Genomic DNA, 27,845 nt, shown 5'->3' with positions numbered 1-27,845 from the left:
ATTGTCTTCCACTGCAGCTTCTGCCTCAAGCACCCTAGCCCATAACTTACACTAATTAAGCTCCTAATACAAGATCCATGTTAATAAGTACGGAGAAATACAAATGCAGTTTGAGTGCATTACTGTATGACTGTGCCCATCAGAGGTGGCCCATTACTCCCTCATAGCCCAGCGCCCCAGCAAAAAGCGGTGTGTAAAATGCCCCAGCGCAGTGGCACCAGCACCCATCTGCTTCCTCAGCAGGCTGTCTCTGGGCGGAAAGCGAGCGCTTTCCTGCAAGGGAATAATTCAGTGGCCCCAAAGCAAGAAGGGGATGGGCAGTACCCGCTCCAGGGGCCATCAGGATGAGGGGCTGGTTTCCATCCAGGGCAGGAGCAGGGAGCCCTGCTTGAGGAGGTGAAGGGAGGGAAAGAGACGTCAGGTTTCTTGGTGGGATTTCCCTCCCATGGGCACAACTCATCGCTCCCTGAGCAGGAGGAGCTGCCGGCACCCCGGAGCAGCTGGCGGCCACCTCCTCGCGGGAGGGTGCCGCTTCGTGCGGACCAGCATCCCTGGGAAAAATAACTCGTCAATCACTAACGGAGAGTCACAGGAGATGCTCCCTCTACGTAGGAGTAGATGCCAGAGAACAGCTGAGCAGGGGGCTGGGGTTTATTTTTAATTTTGTAATGTAAATTTGCCTTCCACATGATCCTCTCATTCTTTCTCTCACAGCACATGTAAATAGAAAGACCGTATCTGGCACACACAGGTCCCAGCAAACTAAGGCGCAGTATGGAGCTGCTGCAAATCTCAGTGCTTGCTGTCGCTGTCTCACAGACGCGCCTGCGCTTCCCAGAGACAGCATCTCCCTTTTCCTTACGCCCCTCCAGAAACACGCCAGGGTAAGCACAAGTCATGGAGCCCGCTGGGTAACCCTGCAGGCACTTTCCAGCCTGTGCTGCTTGCCTCTACTTACAGGCCCACGCAGGCAACCACGCTCACTTAGCAGTGCCCTGTTAATTGAACGCAGTCCCAGACCACCACGTGTTTGGCCACAGAGGAACATCTCTGGATGCAAAAACCCTTCTCAGGTGGAATTATGTTTCACTCCTGGAAGTTTATTGGTTAATCTACGAGAACTCTTAAATACCGTTTATGAGCCTGTAAATGCTCCCTGCCATAAAATGGCCCCAGGAGCCAAGAATAACGTGCATGAGATTTACTGCAAGCCTTTTAACCGAAGGAGCACTGGGCTATGGTGCGGGCTACTCCAAGGGGGGCTGTACGGAAGGGTAGTTGCAAGCGCAGGGAGGCTGAGCTCCTTCCTACACACAGCAGCAGCTGCTTCCAGCCCAAGCCTGCCGTGGTTGCACTCGGGCCAGAGGAGCTGGCAGCTGGCCTGCGCCGCAGAGATGGACACATCCCTGGAGCCATTTGCTGCCCCTGGACCCAAATCTCTCGCTTTCTCATGGTCTCATGTTCTTGCCTTTCATTGCGAGAACCAGACAGTTGTGATAGAATTAGGACAGCTGCTGCTGACAATTAATTAGCTTCAGATAAGGTCTTCAGGGTGGCCATTGGGAAATAAATTAATGCTGTTTAATCCAGCACTGCAAAGCCCCCTGGCAATCTCTGCCAGCGCTCACCCTGCTAGCAGGCACCAGGCTCTCGAGGAAGGGTCACCGCCGGGCTCTGCTTGCAGGGCTGGATCCTCACCGGCACAGCACAGTACTGCCCAGGGGCAGCTTCACGGGTTTCTGGGTTTTCAGGTTTTCAAATGGGTGTTTGTTCTGGTGTAGTCTGAAACACTGCTGGCCCTCAGGAAAGGTAAATACCTGCCCAGCATGGTGCAAACCGCACCTTCATCCTAACATTCTCCATCTCACCTATGTGTAGGTATTACTTTATGCAGAAAGAGCAAAGAATGGGACTTCACAGCTGCTTATCACACCAAAGCCACCATGTTTCCAGCCTCACAGCATCAGGCACTGACTGGGTCAAATGCTTCCAGTAGCTCTGTGTGACACCCACGAGTACCCTGGGTGAGCATCTGCCTTCCCATCTTTGAGGTCTATGGAAAGTGCTTCTCATCCCAGCCACAGCCATCCTTCTGCACAAGCAGCATTCGTGCTGAACATCACTAATGCACATGCAATCGTAATAAACTTTGGTTTTTCAGACCCACAAGCAAGAGTAAATGTCGGGGGGAGGGGGGGAATCCCTCTCCTACTCGGCCTTTTTGTGTGGTTGATGTGAGAATAACCAGGCTCTGTTAATTTGGACCCACACCAAGCAGTAACAGGGAAATAAATTAGCAGCCATGACACAAAGGAAACAGAAGTGGCAGCAATTTCTATTTTACGGGCTTTGGGTAAGACCATCTGAGCTTAAAATACAATCAGCATGTGCTAATGCTGCCACTTACATCTAACGGATGTGGGAGAGAAAGAGATTTTCTTGTGCAGGTATCACACCATGAAGTACAGCAGCACCAAGAGTACATGTAGGTTAATATTATAAGTGACAGAAGAGCTTTAACACACCTGTCAAGAACCTCATGTTTTTAAAGCATGTAAATCTAATGGGTCCATGGTCAATAAAACCAGACAGCAGGAAAAAGGAAAAAAATCAAGAGTTAAAAATACAGTTATTTTTTAATTATACAGAGAAATTCCTATCCAGTGATTTTCTGTTGCACACAGACATTGCAACAGGCCATGTCCTGGTGTGAAAACGTGTGGGATTGTCTCAGCAGCTGCATGCACTGTTTCCCCATGAGTTTTGTGTGGCTTCAGAAGCCTGTTGAGAGCCATAAAGCATCCCACCTGCGCTGGATGCAGAATGTGCATCCCATGGATGGAACTGCTGCCTTCTAGCTCAAGAGGTCCAGGGGGACAAAGAGGAAGGCTCGGCGACTCGCACCTCCACCAGCCACAGGGCTTGTGGCATCGGCCAGCTACCACCCTTTCAAAGGTGGGTCCAAAACCAGGAGACATCGTCACTTTGCCCTCAAACCCTGCTCAGCGTGGGAGAAGCTGGGAAAACATTTTTGGGCCCTGCACCCTGCTCAGCTAACAAGAGGAGCTAAGCAGACTGGTGCAACTGCAATGAAAGGGCTTTTAACAACAGGAATCTTGGAGAAATGAACCAAGAAATGCTTTTTCCAAGGTGTTCATCGAAAAGCATGACACATACAGTAGTGGCTGTAGGATGGAGTAGCTGCAGCCCCCCCTACACACATGGTGTCATTCGCCCGCGGAGGGATGAGTACACAGGAGACGGAGGGTACTGCAAGGAGCGAGGCAGCTCTGCCAGGGCTTATCGTAACACCCATCTCTGAAGCAGGTAATTACACACACTATGAAAGAAGTCATCCAATAAACACATTCAGTTCTCCAGTCAGCCTAATAGGCTGTAATTTAACTCTATTTCCCTTCCAATTGAAAGAAAAAAGAAATCAATAACTGATCGGCTTTCTCTTCTCACATGGCAGAAATGCTCAATATTATAGCTCTAAACCGGTACTCCCTCACACCATGGGTTTTATCATGCCATGCTGCCATGAGACCCCACAACCAAGATCTGAACAGCCTTTACCCACTAACCTGGCTTAAATCCATCAATGGAAACTCTTCTCCATAGCTAGCTAGACAGAAGGAACTCACCAGCTGAGGTATATTTCAAAGAAACCCCCCTGCTTTCCTGGAGCCTCGTTTAAAGCCCATTCTCACCTATGGCCCTGGCAGATTCCCTCCTATCTGCAGAGCTGAGATGTCTGAGACAGAGGCAGGTGTTGGGGGAGTTTCCATGCATGGAAAGGTGGCTGAGATGTCCCTGGACTCAGCTCTGGTCTGGAGGAGCTGCCCCACAGCTGCCCCTCTCCCAAGGGAGACCCAAGTCCCGCTCCATGCCTGAGGAACAGGACACATCACAGCAAGTTTTTGCTCGGAACAAAGTTAACCCAGTAGCAAATAAACCAGTAAAATCCCACAGAAGTGTTTTTAAATGCTAGAGACCTCGTAATGAAACACCCAGTTTGGTAGAGAATTGTATTTTTTCCAAAGCTGTAAATTATCTGAGCGACGGGATCAAAAGCCTTCTGTGTCCCGTGTCCGCCCGGGCTTGCCTGCATGCACTGACCCTGCTTCTGCGGCTCAGAGCAGAGGGATCTCAGTCCTTCGCGATTGCCACTGCCAAGTTCAGAGTGGCAACAGCCACGTGGGGCTGAAACTCCCGGGGCTCAGGCCTCCCCCAGGTCTGCCCCGGGCTCCTCGGGATTAACACTGGCAATAAATTTCCCAGTACTAGTGATTTTCCAGGCCCCCAAAGCTGCTTCTGCCATGACTTCCAATTGAGCAGATGGTAGCACTAGTATTATTATTCAGTACTCTTATTGAATATTTACTCGTCAATATTTGTGCTGTTCACTACCAGGTTCAGTTCCCCAGAGTCAGGGTGACGGACCCACCAGGAAAGCGAGTGCAGGACACAAGTGACCGCACGAGGCTGTGTACGATGATCATTTTTGTCGCACAACTGCTGGCATCTAAGCAATGAGGAGTGAAGCGGCTGTCACTCCCTCTGTCACCAGCACATCTTTTGCCTGCCATATTTCTCCTACCCAAGGCATGTCACTGCCTTCAGGAGCCCCCAGCCCTTCCCTGGGTGGTCCCAGTCTCCTGGGAGACGTGCCACCTCAGTCTGCCTTCAATTAATCATTCAAAACTGCCGGTGCAAGCACCAAAACAGCCCATCTCACTCTGGAGATCCCCCACGGCAGTGGCCAGCGAAGGTGACCACCATCAGCAGGCGACAGGCCCTGGACAGGCTGTTTGGTAACAGACCTGCAGACACGGCACGGGCGGAGACCTTGAACATCCTCCTGCATTGCAAGGTCACCGGCTGTGGACAGGACTCTTGCTTTTCCTCATAAACCAATCTGAGCATAATCTTTTCTGAACCACGTCCACGGGCTAAGAGCGAGCGATGGGCAGCCGAACTGTTCCTGTAGCTTTCAAGTTAAAGTTAGCTGGAGTTGCCAGAGGCTTCCATCAGATGAGTAAACACTATTTGCATGTTGAGACTTGTTCTTAACACTTCTCCTGGATCTGCCAACTGACGAGAAAAAAAATATCCCACCATCTACTCTGCCATTCACCCAGAGCCTGCACTGCAATTTCGGGAGCTTCCTCACTTAAAGGAATAACTTACGGACAACCTGAGACAGGACCTTGTTTGGGGGGCTTGAAAAAAAGCTCTGAGCAGGTTGGGGTGAGCAAACGTGGTCCTTGTCAGCATCTGCCCGCAGTTTGTCAGCCCCACACTTCACCGCAGACCTTTCATCTGGCACTGGCGCTGTGCACAGGGCTCCCTGCAGGGTTTAGCGAGAGCCGAGCCCAAGCCAGGCAGGACTTCAGCCTGAGCCGCAGCTGAAAGGTCACGGCATCACCACGCCAGCCATCACGCAGAGCGGGCAGAGAAGCAACCTTGCAGAGCTGCTTATGGCGTCCCAGCAGCTTTGTTTCTCTGCGTAACCACCAAGTAGGAGTGGTGGCACGACATTTAGGAGGGGCTTGCAGGGACAGGCTTTGAGCAGATCACATGGCAAGCCATCCAGCAGTCACCGTGCCCAGCACAGATCTTTTCTGACATTCCCTGGGCACCAGAGGGACAGAAGCCAAAGTTGGTCCCTGCTGGTGAAGTCATGGAAACATCCAAAATACCATCTTTTCATCAATCCGCTGATCTCTTTTCATCATCCGTTGGTGATGACCTCCTGCCTCTGCAGCAAGAGGCATTTGCTAAAGGAACAGGCACCACCAGGGCCCAAAGGTCTCCTGTCCCATGGCAGGAGTCAACACCTCACCCTTGATGCCAGGCTGGTCCATGCAGCTCGCTGTGGCAGCTCTCCTCCTTGTACTACGAGCTGACTGGTGATGTTGCAGCAGTTACCCAGGGCCATTCCCAGAGTAACATTAACCAAACTGCATACTATAGCAAAAAAAAAAAAAAAAAAAGAGATCGATGATACAGACTTGTCCCTGCAAACCTGCCAGCAGCCACACGAGAGCCAATGCAGTGATGAACAGTGCAGGCAAAGCAAGAGCAGTCCTGGAGGAAGGACATTTCCCAGGTAAGCCCTTCAAGCAGATTTGGGGAGAAGGATCCACAGCGCAGGAGCCCCGAGTCAGCAGAGCTCTGCAGAAAGCTGCAATATTGGCAGCACCGCTGCCTGTCACAGACATCTCATCTCTGTCACTCACTAATCCTCTTTTATTTCATTAGAAGGGTCAAAATGCAACAGGGAATTCCCGAGCCCAGCCCACACAGCTACACCCAACAAGTGAAAGACCAAAGTTACTGTTCTTCAAAGCAGGCACGTGTGCTCCACAGTGGCCAAACACAGCCATTCCTGAGATTTACCTTTATTTTAAGCTGAAAAAAAATTATTTTAAGATTTCAGTTAGCAGAGCACAGGTCTAGCCTCATAGCTTGGGCAGCCTTGGTTCCTAGAGCCAGGTTACATGCGATGGAATGGGAGAAGCCTCTGGCTGTGCCACTGCCATCATCTGTGCCCGGGCAGCGAGGAGCAGGGCAGGCAGCTGCTGGCAAACCAGGAAGAGCATCGCTTAGTAGCAGTATTACAATGTCCGTCTTACCCTTCTGCTCCAGGGAGAGGGTTTGCTAAAACCTGACATTTGAAGGCTTCTTCCCTCAACTCTGCTTTTGTGTATGTGCGATGCGTACGTCTATGCGTACCACAAGTGTACATCAGTATGCACACATATAAAGTTTATACGTGCACGTGTGTTTTTCCGCAGAGCGCAGTGCAGAGCCGTCCCCAGTCGCACAAGCGTCCTCCTGGCAAACACATACTTGGCTACACGTAATATTAACACATCAGCATCTCCAGTGACTGTTTCTCTCCCAGAAGGAGCTCTAGAGAATATAGCAACAGAAACATTAATACTTGCTGACTCAAGGGCTCCACCAGGAGGAAAACCAGCCTGATCATCCCATCAGAAGGGCTAGAAGAATGGCAGGCTGGGGAGTGACTGGCAGGGAGGCCAGAGTTGCTGTTTAACAACGGTCAAAGGCATGGATGAGAAACGTGGCAGAATTGGATTAGCGCAGTGTCAGCCGGCCAGGGGCTGGCCGCAGCTCTGGGTGTCTTCATCTGCTGCAAAAATCTTACTGGTTCAGCAACATGGCCTCCACACTGCCAAGAAACACTAAGAAAGAGCTTGCTAATTGCCCTGTCTTCACCCACCTTCTTTTCTTTCCCAGCAAGGGCTGGGAATACTCACTGACCTGCTGTATCCCACAGTGGTTTCATGACCAGAGAGCAGGGCTGGGAGCAGACCGTCCACTTGTGGCTACTGCTCATCAAGTCATGGGTTTTGCCAGGACCCACATGTCTGCTTGAATGAGAACAGTGGGAGCTACAGAGGCCGTTTTGGATGTTAAAAAGTGGGATTCTACCCGTGAGCCTCAGCTCCCTTGCAGCCCTCCAAGACAGGTTTCTGCTCACCTGCCTATTCCAGACATGTCCTTCACCATGAGACGAACCCCTCCAGGAGCACCTTCTCTGTCCTGCTGGCTATAACGGGAGTCATGCACCAGCCGTGGACTCCAACTCGGAGCACACAGACTATATATTGAAGGGATGCATCACAACTTCTCTCCCCCCCCATCAGGCATTTTTAAGCACGATGGCCAGTGTGAGACACACAGAGCCAGACTCAGTTTATCCACCAGAGCCCTCAGTGGTTTCTGCCCAAGCCCCAGCACCGGTGCGAGAGGAAGTGATCTTCATGGCTGTCTCAGGGAGGCACAAAGGCCCAGCAGGGACAGGACTTTTGACTTGACACCCTTGAAGGTGCGGATGCTACCAGATGTGAACCTCTGCCAGCTCAGCCCCAGCTGCTGGGCTGCAGGCAGGCCTGGCTGGTCCCCGCTCAGGGGGCTGAACCCCATGCTGCTGCGCCCAGGCAGAGCCAGCGTGCCCGACCCAAGGGCACAATGCCATTGATGGATCAGATATCAGATACTACCCACCGAAATGACATTTCTGGAATGTTTCTTCTTTGCATCTAAGGGACTCCCAAGAGATTTCTCCTTGAGCCAGAGAATTCCAGAAAAAAAAAAAAATAATTGTTTGCTCCCTAGACCGCAATTCCCATTCCCAGGAACAAGAAACAGCAAGTTGAGAGCTCAGAAAGCGCAAGACACCGTATGGAGCACTCGTAGCTTTCTCCCACAACCCAAAAGCTGTGAACACCGACTTGCTCTGCCATGGCCCAATTTTATCATTTTGGATTTCACAAGAAAGCATGTAACTAGCAAAGGCATGCTCCTCTCCACATTCAAGTTTTATTGAAACTACACACATATTTTACACACAAATGGAGTGGGAGCTGTTGTACCACACTTTGGTATCTCATATACATTTACAGAACCTGAGCACATAGCAGTTTCATATTTGCCTATTCTGTACACTCTCATCATAATTCACAACACTCAAAACAAATGCTTTTTAGTACTTTTAGTGACATAAAAATAGGTTCCATTCTTCCAACAACAGACCCATTTACAACATTTTCTCCCCTGTCAACACAGTATTTCCAAAAGGGGCTGGATTTTCTCTCCAAATCCACAGTTCTCTTGCAGTTGCAGGACGTTAGTGAGGGACAACAGTTCCAGCTTCTTCAGGTCCACCTCTGCCCTCCCCAAGTACCTTATGGCACATGACACATGCTCTTCTCTAGGGGAAAAAAGCTGTCCTGTTTCCATGCTCATTACATTCTCATGATCATTTACTGAGACCAAACAAAAAGAGTCAGTTTTGCTGCTAATTGTTAACACCAGGGATAACTGTTCACTAGGAACTACACTAAGGCAGCGAACCTATTTCATGGAATTTGGGTACCCAGGGCTATGGCTGATCTGGGCTGGCAAAGAAGTAACACTTGCACCGCCCCATCGCTGATATCCCTGGGCTGTCAGCTCATCTCATGCCAGGCATATCAAAAGCAGCCCAAGATGTTTGCAACAATAAGAAAGACTTATATAAGGTCTTAAATAAATTGTTGAACATTATGAAAAAATGCTTGGGTTTAATAAAGCAGAACCCTCTGTCTAGCTCATGTACACTCACTTCATCTTTGAAAAAAATGAGCGTACCTACTTGCAAATAATCTACCTACAACTGAATAGTATCCCTTCCATCCCAAGTACCACTGCAGTATGTTAGCCATTCTTCAATTGCTGTTCTCTACATGTGACATCAAGAAATTAAAAAAAGTTTCCAGGCACACACTGGAACACATCAAAACCCAAAGACCAGTCCTTTGTAAGATGCTGCTAATCCACACTACTTGAAGATTTGCTTTTGAAAGGTTTAATACCTTCCTCCAGAAGCTCTTCTGTGACAATGGTTTCAATGATTCACATTAAACACCCAACTTGAAGTACCTTCATACATTACTGGTGCTTCCTTACAACCCAAGTAGTATGTTTGTAGCACCTCAAGCTAAAATCCCTTGGAATGATATGCCTTCTCGCCCCATCAACACACAAATGAAACCGAGAAGGGGAGAGTATCAATCACCCAGCACAACAGAGGGAAGACAGACAACACCCAGAGCTGGCTGTTCCAGTGTCAGATGCTGACTGCAACTCAGTGCAACTACAGACTGCTTAATAAGGCACTTGTTCAGAGAAGCAGGGAAAAACAGGCAGCACAAGCCAAAGAACTACAGGATGTGTTTTTTCTCCACTATTAACAGGCTTGCCTTTTCAAGGACCACTCAAAGTTCACTGACCTGCTCAATAACAGCTGTAAGACAAAAATCGTATGTATTTGATTTAAACTCCTATCAACAGCCATCAGGTTTGCAACCAAAGTAAAAACGTTTTCAGGCAGAACCCAGGTTAGTGGGGAGATCAAACTGTATCCCCAAGTTTAATAAGATTTTATAGTTCATACCCTATCGTCTTCCCACATTTGCTTGTTACTCTATCTGCAGCAGGATGAAAGGGAAGAGCTTTTACTCTAGATCAAATCTATAAACATGAAAATAGAAATAATGAAAATAATTTATAGCAACATATATACATAGAGTGATACCTCATCTGGTTTTCAGATTGTAATACCGTAACATGAAGTAAATACGCAGTTTGCTTTCTTAAAACACTACCAAAGTCTTAAAAAAGTAGTAGCATCCAGGGCATTTTTAAAGACAGCAATCATGGCAGATGAGTCAAAGGAATCTTAAAAAGGTCATCCTTTTAAAAAGCCATATAAATTTTTTAAAAAGGATCCTCCTTTTTTTTTTTTAAATGACAGAAATATTTTTACTCCTCAAACAACATGAAAACCCAGGAAAAAAAATCCAGTAGACTCCAGTTCCAGGAGAGGAAATGAAGACAACTTCACAGCAGAAAGTGAGATGGGGAGAGGGAACCAGTCACCGTTTGTTTGCCAACTTATCAAAAATCTGCATCCAGAGTGAAGACATTGTCCATTGTTTCTGCCATAACAGCAAAACGTTGATATTCTGAAACCCGCTTCTCAAAGAAATTTGTTTTTCCTTCTAGAGAAATATTCTCCATGAAATCAAAAGGATTTTCTGCATGAAAGACCTGGGGAAGGGAAACACTATTACACTGGTGATTCTGATAGGGTAACAATGCTTTAAAAAACTCCAACAAACAAAACAGTCAAACTCTTTCAAAGTAGATCATCCCTTGCTGTAATATGGTGTAGAATCTATCTGGTGCTGGACACCTATCTAAGCAAACTCGGTACTGTCACTCCCCAGGAGTTTGGTCCATGGTGAAATTCACCTGCACGAGGTGCTTATTATCCTTTGAGGACTACAGCACTCGAGCATAGCATAAGTTTCCCATTACAAACTTGCAGAGCAGCTGAAGGGAAACAATGGCCTAAATTGTTCTTGCTCTTTTAAATAATGAAGCATATATATTAACGCTGTGGTTTTGGCTGTCACTCACAGAAAGTGCAAGCACTAAATACGACCTGCTCCCAGGTACATTTAAGAGAGTGCTTTGTGCTGACGGCTCTCCTGGGCTGTCCTGGCAGGCCAGCATTTCAGGCAATTGCATCTCTTACCTTTGAGAACCCAAGCTCCATTAGTAACCGGTCTGCGACAAATTCAATATATTGTTTCATCAAAGTGCAATTCATTCCAATCAGACCTACAGGTAATGCCTCTGTTAGAAACTCCTAGAAGTTAAAATACAGATGACATTTAGAGAAATGAAATTTAAGAAGGGAAAAGGAGAGAAGACACCTGTGTTTCACAGTAACACAATTTGTGATTTTCCAGGCTCCCCAGACAGTTGTCTGAATAAATAGCCTGCATCACTAAACTCAACAAGTGCCTTCTGTTTTCAGTGGTTGTTTGTATCTTCCTTTATTTTTAGCATGTTTTTCTGGAAAAAGCACAAGAATTTTTATTACTGCCCCTCTCATATGCCTTTCATCGCCCCCCCACAAGATCCCAATCTTCAGTGTAAGCTTGAGCTCCAAGTTCAATAAAACCTACAGACCATACTAGCAGGAGCAGAAATAGATCCAGAAATCTTCCATCTTCCTTAGCTTCCAGCCATTACAGAAGGACAGATCAGAGAGGATAGTGATATACGAGTGCTGAACCCAGCCACGTATATGTTTAGGCACCGATGCAATATCTGTCAGTGTTGTGAGGCAAAGCTGGGACATTTGTCATCATCACAGTAGTCAGATGACAACAGAAAAGAAAGAGTAAACTACAATCCTGCCACTCAGCAATGCAGAAACTTGTAGTTGCCGATGGGTAGCATTTTGTGTGAAAGAATCTGACAGAAACCTCAGAAAAAGTCAGAACCCAGCACGGTCCACGTGGCCAGAACAGACCCTGTCTTCTCCTGAGGACAAGCAGGGATGTGTATACAGTACAGGGACAGACAAAGATCCTGAAAGAACAGAGGTAAGCAAACTTTTCTCTAAGAGACAGTTGCAGTTGCACTAGATGATTGTTGTAGGTCCCTTCCAACTGGAACTATTCTATTCTATACTAAATAAGACAGCCTTTCTCCTTTTCTGTTATTAAGGTGGAAACCAGCAGCCACCTTCAGCTTCTCCCAGTGGCTTTACAACTGAATCAGAAAGTCTCTGACTCTTATTGTCACCATGAAGGAAGAGGGAAAGGATGGTATAATGTATCAGGGATCCAGGCCTAAGCAAAGTTTCAAATACGGAATCCCAAAAGTTAGAAGTTAATTTGTTTATTTTTGCACATAAGACTGGTCCTGCGCTGCCCACAACACTGTCACGGCCAGGCTTACCTGCTCAATTTCAACAGCATTAATGATGATCTCACGGACTCGCTCTTCTGATGGTCTGTTCACTAAATAATGGAACATCAGACAAGCAAAATCACAGTGTAGACCCTGAAATAACAGAACAATTAAAAAAAAAAGTCAGTTTTCCCTCCTCCACATAGTTTGTTTACTTTAAGGCAGCCTCATTCAGGCTGAAGCTTCCTAGCTTCCTGCTTCTTTGACAGTCTTAATGTTACCATGTGTAGTGGGCACTTTTAATTTATAACCCAGTTAGAAACATCTGAAACACATGCCACCTATGCTGAAATAACGCTAAGCGTACGTGTTTCTCAGGTAGATATTTTTGAGAGCTGCTCTGCTGTGAGGGATCCTACATGGAGCCCTGCTGGGTCCCTGCCTCCCATCAGAGATGCTTTTGCAGAAAGACTCCTACATCGAGACCTGCAAAACTACCTGCCAGTTAACATAGACTGTTTACCTGCTCTCTCGTTCAAGATACCTGTATGGAAATACTTGGTTTAAGTTCTTTTAGTAGCATTTCTTCCCTTGCTTCTCCTCACAGCGTTTTCAGAAAGGAATATTCAGATTAGAGTCACCAAATCCAAGATTAGCAAGTCATCTCTCCACACAACACAGTTACTGTGAGGAATTTGCTACTGCAACATTCATAGGTTTGTAATACTTAAGGCTACCGTGCCCCAACTCAACCCATCTTCACATTTCACCCAGCTATCCTGCACAGAGCCCAGTATATTGTGTTCATTCCAGGAAAGCCTCCAGCAGGATAAGACAACATCAGAAGATGAGCAATCCCTCGCAGTCTGAGGGAGGTACCAGACAGCTGCTCCAAGAGGTGCCTCAGTTTTTATTTGAGCTTGCCGGGCTACAGCTTGAGCCTCTGGCTTCAGCCTTACCCACCACTGCTAGACTAAAGGAGCACTGTACTACTGCCTCTCCTCTCCACAGCAAGGTGGTGATTACAGCCCGTAAGCACCATGAGGGTATATCCAGAGTGAAAACTGGTCAGAAGGATTTGGCAGACTAGGGGCTATGAGACAATCCAGTGCTATTGTTAACAAGGGTCAAAACAAAACCAAGAAGCAAAAACTTTTCCAGAAAGGCTACAAAATCCTTGTGCTTCAGATCATGAAACAGCTCTGAAACAATGTAATTTGGGAAACATTCCCCCTGTAGGGACAGCATTAGCTGTCTTGTCCAGGGCAACATCACCAGCAGGACACAGGCCGTGCCTGGCTTCTCGCCTGAACCAGTGTGCTCTGCTGACTGATACTCCCAGCAGCTTTGCACCTTTAAGAATCAGAGATGGACCAGCTCGAAGAACAGCCTGGGAACAGAGCCTGCAGCTCAAAAACCATACTGAGCTGTAACCATTTATCTGTTCAGGTGCATCAGAAAACAGCTCGTGTAGTTTTCCATTGTGGATTATTTTTACTGCCACTGCTTTTGTAACAGCATTTCCTGGTTTTCGATGCAGGTGCTGTGTGCACCAAGCCTTACCCTTCATAACAGCTCTGCAGTTGGAATTATGCCAGCGGAGCTCAAGAAAAATTCAGTCTTTTGGTGCTCTACTCTGCCAAGAAGTACAGTTACACTGCTGTACAGAGGAACTTAGGGCTCATTCACCTGCAAGCGATCCTTCTAACAAACAAATACTTCCTTGCTCGAATGGATCAGTTCACGATGACTCACAGAAACAAGAAGACACAAGGAAGGTCAAGGCTGAAGAACTGTTTGGTTTTGCTTACTGATCGTATCGCTTTCTTCAAAAGTGTCTTTTAAATAAAAGGCATCTTGTAAAAATGCCTCCTTTCAAATCAGTTTATCTAATCCATGGAGATTACTTCCATTATGATAAAACTCTTCAGTCTTTTAGACCAACTCTGCTAAGTTCAAACCACTACCTTGTTTATACTGCGTACAAAACTGGTCTTTCTGCTTTTCCAGTGTTGACAGTGCCACAAGTTGTGTGGTGCCCTGTAGACAGGCCCCAGCCATAAGGAACTGCTGCCAACTGGCAGGCAGCAGTGCAGGAAGCGGTGAAAAGGCACCAGTCAGCATGTGGCCTGCCACGTTTGGTGTGCTGACACGCAGCCCCTCAGACACATCACATCTTAGGCTAAGAAGCACTCCCCTCTACTACAGACCTATAGCAGGGATCCTGTCACTGTGCAGTAACACCAGGACATAGAGAGGAATGATACCTGCTGCTTCTGCAGCAACCTGCCGCAGCTGGCCAGGCGGCAGGTGCAGAAGGCTGTCTGCAAACTCTGGGACCCACAGCTAGGGGCAGATGGGGGCAGCCGCTTGGCCCTGACTGCAGCAGTTAAGGCAGAGCAAGGCTCAGAATCACGTCCCAGCTAAGTCCTTGCCCAAGCCAGCCCCCACTGCAGCTGGGGACCATGCAATTCCACACCAGTCCTTGGGCAGCCAGGCCTTCGCCTCCCTTCATGGCACGGGAAAAGAAATGTCCCCTTCAATCCAAAAAGTCCACCTTTTTGATCATACTATGCATTGGGGTATTGCTAATATTTATGTTTACTCCTTTTAAAAAGAGGTATTTCTGCTAAGAGACATAGCAGCACCTAGGTTTTAAGTTCATTAGCAACTTACAGCTAGAAGTCTGCTTCTTTCCCCTTTTTACAAATACTCTGGGAATAGCCTGCTCCTTTGCAGGACTCCAATCTTCCTACGCATCAGCAGTTACTGCTTCTCTGTCAGGCTGCAGAAACAGGTCGGGCACTGCTCTGGGGAAAGGAAGCCTCTTTGTGCTGCCTAGGACATGCTGTTAAAGCAGACACAGAAGGCTTACTGCAGGAGAAGCTCTAGGGAGCGTGGCCTGCAGTTACCTGGCAGGTAAACAGGATGTCTGTCTTGCCAGGACAGTGGACCTTCCCTGGAAAACCCTGCTGCTGACAGTGGCTAGCAGAGAACCTGCTCAGACTTCTACCACCTCCTTGGCCTCCAGCACTGCCAACATTAAAAAGGCTCTGTCATACCCAGAAATGCATCCCTTACTCACTGCTGGATTCTCTTTTTCACTGTGTCCTACCCACACACTACTTTCTGCTCTCTTCACCTTCCCTCCAGCCTTCTCTGCCACCAGAGATGCGCCGCTCTGGCAAGACTATAGGATCTTTATGAATATTATTCTGCCCTTCCCCTGGAAACCCACTTTTCTTCCCAGACAGTATGTAGGACATGACACATTACCTCATCTCTGCTAATAAGTTCATTGGAGAAAGTCAGTCCAGGCATCAGGCCTCTCTTCTTCAGCCAAAATATAGCAGCAAAGGAACCCGAAAAGAAGATGCCTTCAACTGCAGCAAAGGCAACCACTCTCTCACCTGTTTAGCATAACACGTTTTCAGTTAGACACAAAATAGTGTTGCTTGTCAGCAAGATGCACCATTTGCATCAGTGACAGATGTGGAGAGGAGCAATCCCCTTTGCAGTACCAGGTGCTATATCTGACCACATCTTTCAGCAGATCCCGAGGCATACAGGGGCTGCACACGCAACAGCACTTAACCACAGGCACCCCCAGCAGAACTGAAGAACCAGGGTACCCACAGGGTACCACTGTGCCACAGGTCACAAGGGAAAGAATGTAATTGCCCACAGTGGCCAAGACATTAGTAGTCCTTTATCTCCTTCTCCTAAAAGGCAGGAAAATGGCTGTGTAACTAATAGACGAAACTGAGAAAAGAGCTATCTCCTATAAATGAAAAAAAAAAAATCCCTACGCCTCAATTTCTGCTTGTTGAGAATCTACATAAAACTGTATTCTTACAAGAGTGGAAGAACACAGAACATAATTTATCAAGACACAAATAACTATTTATATTTATAACACCTGTTATCCCACCTTTCATCCAAGGAAAGCACAGCATTATTGGTCCCAGTTCTCCCTGTTCTCTACAGGAATGTATTTCTTCAGACTACAAGACCATCTGACTGCTTGGTGAAGACACGTCATTCCACGTACTCTATTTTAAACAACTTCACAAGATCCTTGGGTATATTCTCACATGAAGAGCTTTTGCATTAAATGCTGGTGCCTTTTCCCAGTGAGAACTGCATAGAATTTTGTTTAAAGAATAAAATAATCCCAAAATAGCCACAGATGTCCAATTTCCTCTATGAGATGCAAATGCCATCTGCTGGCTCATCTGAAGAAATTCAAGTTAGAAAAAAGGAGGAAGATCAACACGAACTTACAAGTATCAGAGAAGTTACTAAGGAAAGAATTTGTCTGGCAACACTAAAAATCTCCTAGGTTACTTCAAGAGAGGAGTGGAGGAAGGCTGCTCATACAATATAGGTTTAATGAAGCACAAGACTCACTACTGATATGTTTTTTACTGCATTCCACCTGACTAGCTATCGTACAAATGAGTTATGCTGAAACAAAAATTGCCCATCAGCAGCACCATGTAACATTAGCACATGCTGAGGCTGAGAGTCCACAAAAAAAAATGCCGCAATTGAACCCTCTACATAAGAAACCAAGTAAAGCTGGGGAGACCTGGTTGCAGGCCAGGTCCCCAAGCTGGCTGGAAACACCAAGCAAACAAGCAAGTCAGCCACTCCATATACCATAATTCATAATCTGTAACTGTAAGACCTCGGCCCCAAATTGTTTTAAACTTGGAAATTTTCTCAATAAGATGAAGAAACAGAAGAGTAGAAATGTACTTTACAAAAATTAGGATAGGATGCATGAAGTTTGGGGGCAGGCGGTGGGGGGAGCGTTGCTTTTTGAGTTAGGGAACCTTCTGACTCTTGGCACACACCACACTGCTGGGAGCTGAATGAAGGAGATGCAGAACAGACTCCACACACAGCAAGCAAAGCCAGACTGGGAAGGCAGCAAGACGCTCCAGGACAGGAGAATCTACAGCTCCAAAAAGAATTCCACTCAAACAAGAACTGTGAATAAAACAGATGCTACAAAAGAATGATATTCAGATTTCTTTTGTTTGTCTGGCTAAATCTCTCCATCTCCTACACTTTCTCTAAGTATAGAAGATGTTTCGTTTAGAAAATTCACCAGTCTGCCCATTATTCATTTCAGCTACAATACATCCTTCAGAGTCAACATGGTAAGCTGGAAAAGATGCTCTGCACCATGCTGATGGAAGCTGAGCCAGCGTCCCAGCCCTGAAATGAGATACAGAAGCTAGAAACTGGGTCCCAACAACAAACCAGAAACACCAGAAACAGATGATTCTTGAATTTTTTTTGCTCCGACTCAGTCATGCTGTTACAAAAAAAAAGGCTAACATCACACAGAAATTTGTCTATATGAACATAAACACAGAAAAAGCCTGGACTTGCAAGACTTTGGCTGCCCAGTTCTCAACACTGGAGTACAAAATAGGAGCCAACTGGAAGAAATAATCAGAACTCCTAGAAAACAAGGTCTACATGCAAAAACTGAAGAAATTAGGGGGGTTTGGTATAAAGACAAAAGAAGACAGAGAAAGCCACAAGCGTTTTTCATAACGTGATTCTAGTGGGCACTACCATTACTATATTGCTTTAGCTGAAGATAAAAACATACATCCTCACCAGAAGTTGCTTCTAGTTCTTTAGTTAAGCCAGAGACCCACAAGCCACTATGTCATCCATGGAGAATTTCATTTCACGTTCTAGGGATGCAGCTCACTCCCAGAAGATTAGTTTGTCACATGTGCAACAGAAACAAGTTTTTAAGAAGCTACACACCAAAAGTGGATTCTCTGTCTTCAATCCACTTCAGAGCCCAGTCTGCTTTCTTCTTGACACAAGGCATTGTTTCAATAGCATTAAATAAGAAATCCCTATAGAAAAAAAAAACCAACAAACAACAACAATAACAACAACAACAAAACAAAGAGAAAACATCAAAATGATAAGAAGTGATTCATGTAAATCTGCCCTGGTTGTCCCTACTGACTCCACCAGCCAGAGGAACCCATTACGCCAGGCCTTGAACTAACCCAAGGAAGGGACCGTTCGAGCCCAAAGGGGTGATGATCTCTGATAGCAAGGGCACAGGGAGGCAGATGTGCAGAAAGCAACAAACCCAAGGTCTCAGAGGAGGTGAGCTGCAGAGATGGGCAGTGAACTTGAGTGTCCCATCCCAGGAGTGCCCACCCACCAGACCATGCTGCCTCTCAGACTTCAAGCCAGATGGCAGCCACTTCCTACCCACCGAGCTAAACCTCATCTTGCCCAACTCCACAAAAGAAACTGGACAACTCCCAGGAGCACAGGCTCCGATCCCACACTAAATATCTGAAAGGAAAGCTTGCAGTCCTTCCACTATCACCACATAGGATGCCATCACGGGAAAACAAGCTCTGCCTGACCATCATCATGGTGGAGTCTCTGAGGTAAAGTACTTATTTTCAAATGTATTATTTGGACTAGGAAGTTCTCCAGACAACAAAGGTGATGAGGCTCTCCAAAGAACCCAATACTTTAAAAATAAGCAGTTCAAGCTGTATGAAAAAGCACCAACAGCAAAAAAGCTGAAAGGATGCAATACGTTGATTAGTGTGTGTTACAAACATCAGTTGGATCACAAATACACAATTTCCCAAGGCAGATCCTGTGCTGATGTGACAGCAAGCACCTCAGGAGCACAATAACCACAAGGAGCTTGTTGAATCTTTAACAAAATTTCACATAGTCTGTGCTTCCTGCAATCAAATATTTATACAAATACTAACTAACCTTCTGACACCCTTTTTGGTCAGTAATACTTATCTCCGTTTTGGGGGTCAGGCACACAGGCTTAGAAAGCTTTAAGGAACTATCCCCAACTCCCCCAATAAGTCAGTGTGAAACAAAGACAGCTGCTGCTGAACAGGACGAGGTAACAGATTCCCCATAGTTCTGTAACCCATCCAGAGGTTTACCTTTTCTCAGGATCTTTGATGTAGGTGTCTATGAGCAAGCTGTACATCTCCGAGTGAACATTCTCAATGAGAATCTGAAAGCCATAGAAACAACGAGCTTCTGGGACCTGCACCTCCTGACTAAAACGCGCCACCTACCAAAACCAAAAAGCATGGCAATGAGTACAGTAAAACCAGTCCTGGGTGACAGTACTCTAAGCTTAATAGGAGACACAATAGACCTCTGCCACAGAGAAAGGATGGGAGCAGTTCTGCCCTACTTGATTAACAGATATATCAATAGGATCGGTGTGGTGCAGAAGAAAATAAGCAAGTTACCTAGAAGTAAATACATCTGCTGTGCATATTGGATAGAGAACTGCAGTGAAGCATGACAGCACAAGTATACAGGAGGAGAGCAGCAAAATACTGCAACAGTAAAAACTTCATATTGAACAAAGCCTCAGATTTTATGTTCATCATTAAAAAAACTAAACAGTATTATGTAAGAGTTCATGCAAGATATACACATATACTATGACATATTCTACATGTTACAGACATTCAAGGTCTAAAATGGGCATGTGCAATCAGGTATCACTAATAACCTGCAGTGAGACATTCTGCAGTCCAGAATTTCTGATTTCAGGAGAAAGATTTCCCCACCTTTTTAGCAGCACCCACCTGCAGCCCTGAAAGATTCTAGGATGCCATTCAGCGAGAGCAAAATGGGTTTTACCAAAATGAAGAACACAGAGCATGGCACAGCACAATCCCTCCCTACTTCTCATCTAACTCAAGTACGTGAAGAACTGTGAGGTTCTATTAATTCTTTGAGAAATGCAGATCAACACAGCCAGGCAGAAGGCTGAGCTTAAAAACTGTGTCCAAGAGTGATGTGATTTGGAGTCTTACTGACCACAGTTGACCCAGTTTAACTCAGACACTGGCCCAGCAGAAGCAGCTGCTTATTCCCTTTGGCAAAGGTGAGGTGATGGGAAGAAAAAAAAAAAAAGTACACATTTAATAAACTTATGCATTAAAGTGAGAAAACCAAAATGAAAAGCCAATAGCCAATAACATGAATAAGTATTCAAGCCCTCTGTAAAGCTTTCTCACCAAGTTTTCATTTACAATTCCATCGCTGGCTGCAAAAAAAGCCAGAACATGAGAGATAAAGTATTTTTCATCTGCTTTCAGCTTGTTCCAATGAGGAAGGTCCTTTGACAAATCAACCTAATGAAAAGAAAAAAGAAAAACATTACTGCTGGTTTGAGTTTTTCATTCTGTAAGAACAGGAACAGCCTAGTCAAATGACTGAGGCAGAGTTTTGGTGTTTGCCTTCCAGTCTTTGCATGCAGTGAATTTAAATAAATGTGAATGTAAAGTACAACAGACATACTGCAGTACTGCTGTCTCCCTCTGCAATGGTAACATCACGTGTTTGCTTTGCAATTTTCACTTTTGTAATCTGGAATAAAAATCAGTGTCTATTGAATTATAAACAAATCAGATTTTGAAAAGCATTGGTATCTTCTTGTCACGAGTATGAACATGCACCAATAAACAGAGCTCACTCTGAGACACTTAAACTCTACTTGAAATAAATGCTGATGCTGCAAGAAACCTATACCCAGGTGTGCCAAAAGATGGACTGAGGGGACTTTTGCCTTTGGCAGGTGTTCAGCCTCCATCCCTCCAAAGCACAGCTTGGGGCAAAGGCTGTGCAACTGCTCTCATCTACCAGACTGAACTCTAGCCACGGTACAAAACCACAACTTCCTTTGCACAGGCCTTTTTTGTTTGCTTGTTTATTTATTTGGAGGGATTTCTGAACCACAGCAGCAGTTAAGTAAAGCCAGATGTGAAAAATACAGAGAGGCCTAAAAACATATATGCGTATATAAACACATACACACACAAACCAGTTTTACAGTTAACTTTCCAGTTCAGTTGGAAACGCACCAACAGATGGTAGGATGGTATGATAAGAAGGAACCAGTAACACAGTAAAGGGGCAACGCTGATCAGGCAGGAGTTTAAATGCCTGTTCTTTAATGGCTTAAATCAACCTCTGCTTAGACAGGGCAGCAAGCCTCCCAGGCAGGCAATGGAATAGCACTTCTATGGACAGCTGCTCCTTGCCATCTCAGGATGCTTTCTGGCCTATTTAAAGCCTGCCAGTGCTTTCGGCTCACTCCTCTGCAACTGCAGATGACTGCTCGCAAATGAGCAAAGGCTGTAGAAGCTTTGATTTGGAACAACCACCTCAGCTGGCAGGTAATCTCTCCTGATCAGTGCAGTGTTCAGAAGCCTCTGCTGCTGAAGTGCAGCGACCTGAGTACTGCTCAGGCCTGGCTAACCAGCAGCCTGGGGAAAATGAGATGTCCTAACTTACAGCTTGCATTATAACATGGGGTGAGCACCTAACCAGAGCAATAAGAAGTCAATTAGAAGCATTTTTAGCAAGTGTCCCTGATTATTATCACCATATTTCTGGAAAATAGGTGCCTAATATTAAAGAAGAGCATTCACATGAAATTGCCCAGAACATCTTACATGGACAAGGAGTTAGCTGCAGGTACAGAGACCACAGCAGGGTAGGAGCTATCTGACCACAAATCAGAGCTATCTGACTTAGTCTCCCTCTACAACCAGAGAAGTGCCCCAGGATACAATTCCACCTTGTCCTAAACCAAACACCTAAACCAGCTCTGCTGAATTTTCCTATGGAAGCAGCTTTCTTTCCACCATCCATGAAGGGAGTCCTGCTCTAGTGCAGGCACCTCATGTTCAATGCAATTAACTCCAACCCTTACAACACAGAAGCCAGGAGCAGGGCTAGGAAGCGCCAGGACCCCGGTCTAAGCACCTTGTGCCAAGCCACTGACCCCAGGGCTCACCTCTTCTGCGGTCCAAAAGGAAGCCTGAGCCTGTTTATACATTTTCCATATGTCTGGGTACTGGATTGGGAAGATGACGAATCGGCGGGGATTTTTTCTGAGAAGAGGCTCCTCATGAGGCTCCAAGCCATTTTCAGCAGTGCTCGGAGGGGAGCTCTGAAGATAAAGACAGTTCTGGTTAAGGTTGCCACTGCTTATTCCCTCCTCTGCCCCATATCCCAAAGACGTGGTTCAACAGCCACCCATGCCACGCAGACACTCACCTGCTCCCCTCGGGTGGTTGCACTACCTGTCCCTGAGGTACCTGCCCCCTCACCCTCCATCCGTGCTCCTGATGCCGCTGTGACAGCACTGCCTGTCTGCTCGGCTCTACCCGGCACCACTCGCACCAACCACCCCCTCGTAGGTGCATCGGCGCCAGGAAGCACCCGACGCCTGCACGACGAAGAGAAAGCCTTTCTGCAGCGCGAGGAGGAAACCAGCTCCGGGAGACGACATCAAATACCGCGGTACCGCACGCGGGGGGGGCACGTGCAAGGTCACTGCACTGCCACCACCCATATCCAGCACGGCTCTGCAAGGCTGACCGCCCAGGTTACCTCCAACTCATTCACTTTACATCAAGCCACTTGGGCCTGGCATGGACTTTCTTAAAAATGCCATCAGATCACAGCAACTAATCCCGTTTGGTAGAGGAACAACCTTGTGCCACAACGAGTCTCTGCACAGAGGTCTGTGTATGCAATCCTGCGGTGAGCAGAAGGCAGCCCGCACACCAGCGCAGGTCTGGAGGCTGTCCCTCGAGTGCCAATATGAAGCTATGTGGCTCATTCCAACGGCAGGCAGCAGGAAAACCCCTGCCTGGAGTCACCCATCCCCACCCCATTCCCTCTGTGCAGGCTCCTAGAGAATGCCCAGGCACACCGGACACCATCCCTGCCAGACACGTCACCAAGCGCCTACTGAAGACCACCATGGTGAAGAGCTGTCAGTACAGCACACTGCAGCCTCTCCAGAAGTGTTGGTGACTTGCAGCGATCACAAGTTTAGCCAGCTGGATTCCTTCTGGGTCAGTTCTGGGATCCCACAGACACTGCTGTAGAGGATAACTAACCACAGGCAGTGTGTGATGTATTATATATAATACAGTAGGGAAGGGGAGCAAAAGGTTTTGAATACCACTGCTTCTACCCTCCTAGGAGGTGCCAAAGTCCTTTCCCTACCCAATCTGCTTGTAACCACTCACATAATAAAAAGTAATCTTTTGCTTCCGTTTGGAAAACACCCTCAAATAATTCTACCCACATTCAAAAAACAAAAATGAAACACACACATTGCATAGCTGGCATGTGTACCGCATATCCCCAAAGAAAATGCATCAGGAAGCACATTCTGGGTTACAATTTTACCAGCTGATTATATCTTTTAACATTACTTAATTATATGAGACAAATCTCCATGCATCCCCTTGCAGAGTCTCTGCTGAATGCCAGGAGAGTGCAAAACCTTTTGTACTTTCCGGGACGCAGAGATGGTTGCAGCAACCCCCAGGAAGTGCCACAGGGGAGAATTTGGGCGTGGTGGGGACAGCACCCTGCCTTAGCACACACCTTCTCGGGGCCTGCCACGCAGGCAGCATCTCCATCTGCTTCTATACCAGCCAACATCCTTGAAAAAAGGAAACACTGCAGAAATCTTCCTTGTTAGCGCAGTGTTTTCAGGAGCAAACCCCTTCTATACTGCCTGGGGACTAACCCCCAATATTTATTTTAGCCTAACGAGGTGGACTAACGAGCAGTTACTAACCTCAGCGTTGATGCTCCTGAGCCATTCAAAAGCCAGCATGAAGGGCCCATAATGTAGGGAGATAATTTGGAAAATACTTCTGGTGTACAAAAGTGAAGTGGAGCACAGGACGAGCAGAGGTTCTAGTATGGCAGGAAAACTGGAGACCAGCACTGAGACAAGGAGCACTTGTCATTTTTCCAATGGCCTTTAACAGCTGCCATGCTGCAGGCCAGAGATGGGTCAACATGCCAGAAATACTCTCAGTGCACAGTAAGACAGGAAGACGAGAAGAGAAGAAGAAAAGGCCCACGAAGCAGCATGTATGCTCTGGAGAGCCCTGATGGCAGGAGAGCAGAAGGATGGCTTCCAGGAGCCAAAGACTCAGACATCTGAGAAGGACCATCACACAGAACTGGAAAATGGTACAAGTTTTTTTAAAAAAGGTGGAGGGTTTTTTTTTTAATTAAAAAAAAGGGTCAGCCCACAGAGACTACACCATACTGGAACCTCCCCCTCAACCCACCTCCTCTAACCCCTTCTGGGGTGGAGAGAGTTTCACAGGCAGGCTCCATTTCCAAGCTGGCAGGCAGGCAGCTCCTGGCTACAAGACAGTCCTCTCTCTCTCCATTTCAGGTTCCATTCCTCTTAACCAAAGTTTTATCAGAGTAATACTCTTTACCTAACCTGTTTATTAACGCAGTACATGTCTTGGTACAACTCAGCTGAAAATTCAGGGAAGATCCTCCTCTAATTCAATTTCGGATGCATGACACACTCTGACCGCTGCCAGGGCTTCAGAGCAGCCACCTTCTTGCACTGAAGGAGCGCAACCCTCCCAGCCCTGCCTCCCTGGCACCGGGGGCACCAGCAGTGGTATGAGGAGCTGAAAAAGGTAACAGTCACTAAGCCAACAGACCGCCTGCTTCCCCTCTGCACCCCGGATCCTTTTCTTAATCCCAAAATGGTGCATAGAACAGTCAACGCTCACCAAAATAACGAAGGTTATTCAGTTTATAGTCAGAACCTGACATTTTCTCCTCAGACAGCAGGAGCCACATGCATAGAAAAGCTGAAGCTGGCAGGCACAACCCAACCCCCTGCTCCAGCAGGGTCAGCCACAGCAGGCTGCCTAGGACCATGTCCAGCCAAGGCTTGAGTATCTCCAAGGATGGACTCCATAACCTCTCTGAGCAACCTGTGCCACCTTCACAATAAGGAAATGCTTTCTGGTGTGTAAATGGAACCTCCTGTGTTTCGGTGTGTGCCCATTGCTGCTGGTCCCATCACGGGGCACCGCTGAGAAAAGCCTGGCTCCATCTCCTTTATTCCCTTTCATCAGGTATTTCCACACACAGCTGAGATCCCCCGGAGACTTCTCTTCTCCGGGTTGAACAGCCCCAGCTCTCTCACCCTCTCTTCATGCGGTGGATATTCCAGTCTCTCAACCATCAACCCTTTGCTGGACACACTATGGGTATGTCATATCCCAGTTATTCTTCAACTGTTACAGATAAACTCTTCTGGTGATGACAATAAACCCAACAGACAAGAAAGACTGCCTAGTGGTACTGAAGCTCTTTCCATGGATTTCAAATTTAGCAAACTAGGAAACAACTAAAGTATATCTATACACATGTACAACGCGCACCCCACAGCAATAGCTGTTGGGCTACATATGCAAGCGTCTCAGCTACATGGCCTGGATCAGTTGTAGCCAAGGAAAAAAAATGAAAGGCACTGGCAGAGCTGGCACTGCGCCGTGGCACACACCACATCATCTTATGTGGCCATGAGTCCTTCTGCACCCCGGTAAGAGGCTGCACGTGCATCCCACAGTCTCTCACAGGCTTTGGGCCAGCCCTGGGCACTGCAGGCCATGTCAGCGGTGAGACTGGGAAGATGGCTGGCATTCCCGGGAGAGACCGCTTCCACCACACAGCGGCTGGTTCTGCATGCCCGAAGGGAAGAGCACAGCACTACTGTCTGCCTCTGGCAGGCCAGAGTGAGCACCTCTTCGTTGTGGGTACAGCACGCCGCTGTTCACAGAGGGAAACACGAATGGGTTTTTTAGGCTTGTATTTAACACAGCATACCCCAGTTCTGGGAACTTGATTACTGCTGAGACGAAAAGGTTTGGGAAGACCACGGGTTTCTCTGCTGTAAAGATCCTTTTCCCTTGCACACCTCGGCCTGGCTTCACAAGGTCGTGCTGGGGAGAACCCAGAACGGAGCTCAGATGCTCCCCAGGGCAGATCCCTGGTCCACAGGGGTCGGGAAGCCAGGACCACCTGCCACCACCCAGGCCTGCCTCCATGGCAGCTCGGGCAGAGTATACAAGCTCTGCCTGCCCAGCTCCAGGCAGGCACAGCTCCATCAGCTCAGACCTCCGCAGCACAAGGCTCTGCAGCGCCTCTGCCCTGAGCTCGGAGTGCCAGGGCCCCCAGGCCTGGTTGAGACCGGGGCCCCAGTCCTGCCTGACTCTATTCACCGTCCGGACGTTTTCTGCTTCCCGCGGTCACGGTCTGCAGAGGGTACGACCCTCCCGAGCCCAAGCGGGACGAGTACGCGAGGGCGACCCTGAGCCCTTTCAAGGGCTGTCCGAAGCGCCGTGTCAGTAGATCCCCAGGGCGAGCGGGGTGAAGCCACCAGGGCCGGGGTGGCCGGGACCCCTCCGTGACAGCGCCACACTCCCCGGGGCAAACTTGGCCAGGCGAGGAGGCAGCAGCAGCTGCCGGCAGCCGAGCGGTACCGGTGGCCGCGGCGCCCGGATAGAGCCGGCGGCTCGGGCAGGGCCCGGCCGGGCAGGTTCCTGCAAGGCCGGGGATGCGACAGGGGCGGGCAGGGCTGCACTGCCGCCGCCCGCGCTGCCTCTCGGAGACACTCGCACGGCCACGGCGCCTCTCCCGGGCGGCGGGCCGGTCCCCTCGGGCCGGTGACCCCCGCCGGGCGGCAGCGACTGCGCGCCCGGGACGCCCGACGCGGGGTCCCACCGCCCCGGCCCTGGCCTTACCCGCTCCGCCTCGGCCGCCTCCTGCAGGGCCGCTCGCCCCCGGCTCTCGCCCATGGCCGGCGGCGACTGGGCCGCGAAGGGGCGGTGGCAGTTGAAGGGGAACGGCCGCGGCCGCTCCTCCTCCGCGGGGCGGGGGAACAACGGCGGCGGCCCCGGGCCCAGCGGCAGCGCCTGGGCGCGGCCTGAGTGCGGCCGCGGCCCCGCACGGTTGGGCACGGGGCGGCGAAAGTAGTTGAGGAACCCGGTCTCCAGCGAGAGCAGGGAAAAGACCGGGTGCTTGGACCCGGTCTAAGGGGGCAACCGACGCACGCAGCTCTGTGCTTGCTTGCCCTGGTCTTCGGGCCTCCACCGCTGGCGAGACGGGTGGAGACAGAAAACTGAGGGCGGGTACCCAGACCATCCATGGTCTTACTGTGTAAGGAAAAAAATTAAAAAAACAACAAAAAAATACGACCACCCCAAATTAGGATAAAATCCAAGACAACCCTCTGAAAAATTATAATGGCAGATGAACTACTGGAGGGACTTAACTGCTTTGTGACAAATATTTGGTGAAGAGTGGGCACAGAGTTGAAGATAGTAGTGGTAGCTGTCACTGAGACATAACCTGGAGTGTCTGCTACAGGGTAGAGGTGGGCACTCTAAAAGTGTACAGGGAAAAGCAACCTATCTGAGGAAAAAAAAAAAAGTCTTTTTTAATCCATCCTGAGCTAATCTAGACCTCCAATCACCCTCCAGTAATTGCGCAACAGACACGGGTGTAGAGCTTGGAGGTGCTGGCAGGGGCCTGTGAGTACAGTCACTGAGAGAAAGTCCTGCTGGCATTTGTTTCTGTCACTTCTTGCAGGCAGAGAGATTTCATGCAGAGCTGGGAACCTTCAGGGTTCAGTGGTTTCCTCTTCCTTCCTC

General features: G+C 48.0%; 1 protein-coding gene across 2 annotated transcripts; it reads right to left on the bottom strand.

Annotated features, from left to right (window-relative positions):
* Positions 1–8,336: 8,336 nt before the first annotated feature.
* On the bottom strand, positions 8,337–27,213 carry RRM2B (ribonucleotide reductase regulatory TP53 inducible subunit M2B). 2 transcript variants are annotated; one of them, XM_075743587.1, is made up of 10 exons: positions 26,937–27,213; positions 22,139–22,294; positions 20,638–20,706; positions 20,355–20,471; positions 19,257–19,390; positions 18,079–18,173; positions 15,562–15,695; positions 12,334–12,438; positions 11,117–11,230; positions 8,337–10,626 (listed from the first exon to the last, which is right to left on the bottom strand). In XM_075743587.1, exons 1-10 carry the CDS (start codon positions 26,988–26,990, stop codon positions 10,474–10,476), a joined length of 1,131 nt encoding a protein of 376 aa, XP_075599702.1. In that variant the 5' UTR covers positions 26,991–27,213; the 3' UTR covers positions 8,337–10,473. The 2 variants fall into 2 exon arrangements, with proteins under 2 accessions (XP_075599702.1, XP_075599703.1); XM_075743588.1 differs by lacking the exon at positions 20,638–20,706 and having other exon boundaries at positions 26,937–27,071.
* Between the last annotated feature and the right edge of the window lie 632 nt (positions 27,214–27,845).

Source organism: Balearica regulorum, chromosome 2, assembly GCF_011004875.1.
Source record: "Balearica regulorum gibbericeps isolate bBalReg1 chromosome 2, bBalReg1.pri, whole genome shotgun sequence".
In the NCBI taxonomy this organism is placed as follows: Eukaryota; Metazoa; Chordata; class Aves; order Gruiformes; family Gruidae; genus Balearica; species Balearica regulorum.
The sequence above is the reverse complement of the archived record's forward strand: the minus strand, read 5'-3'. Positions and strand labels throughout refer to the sequence as shown.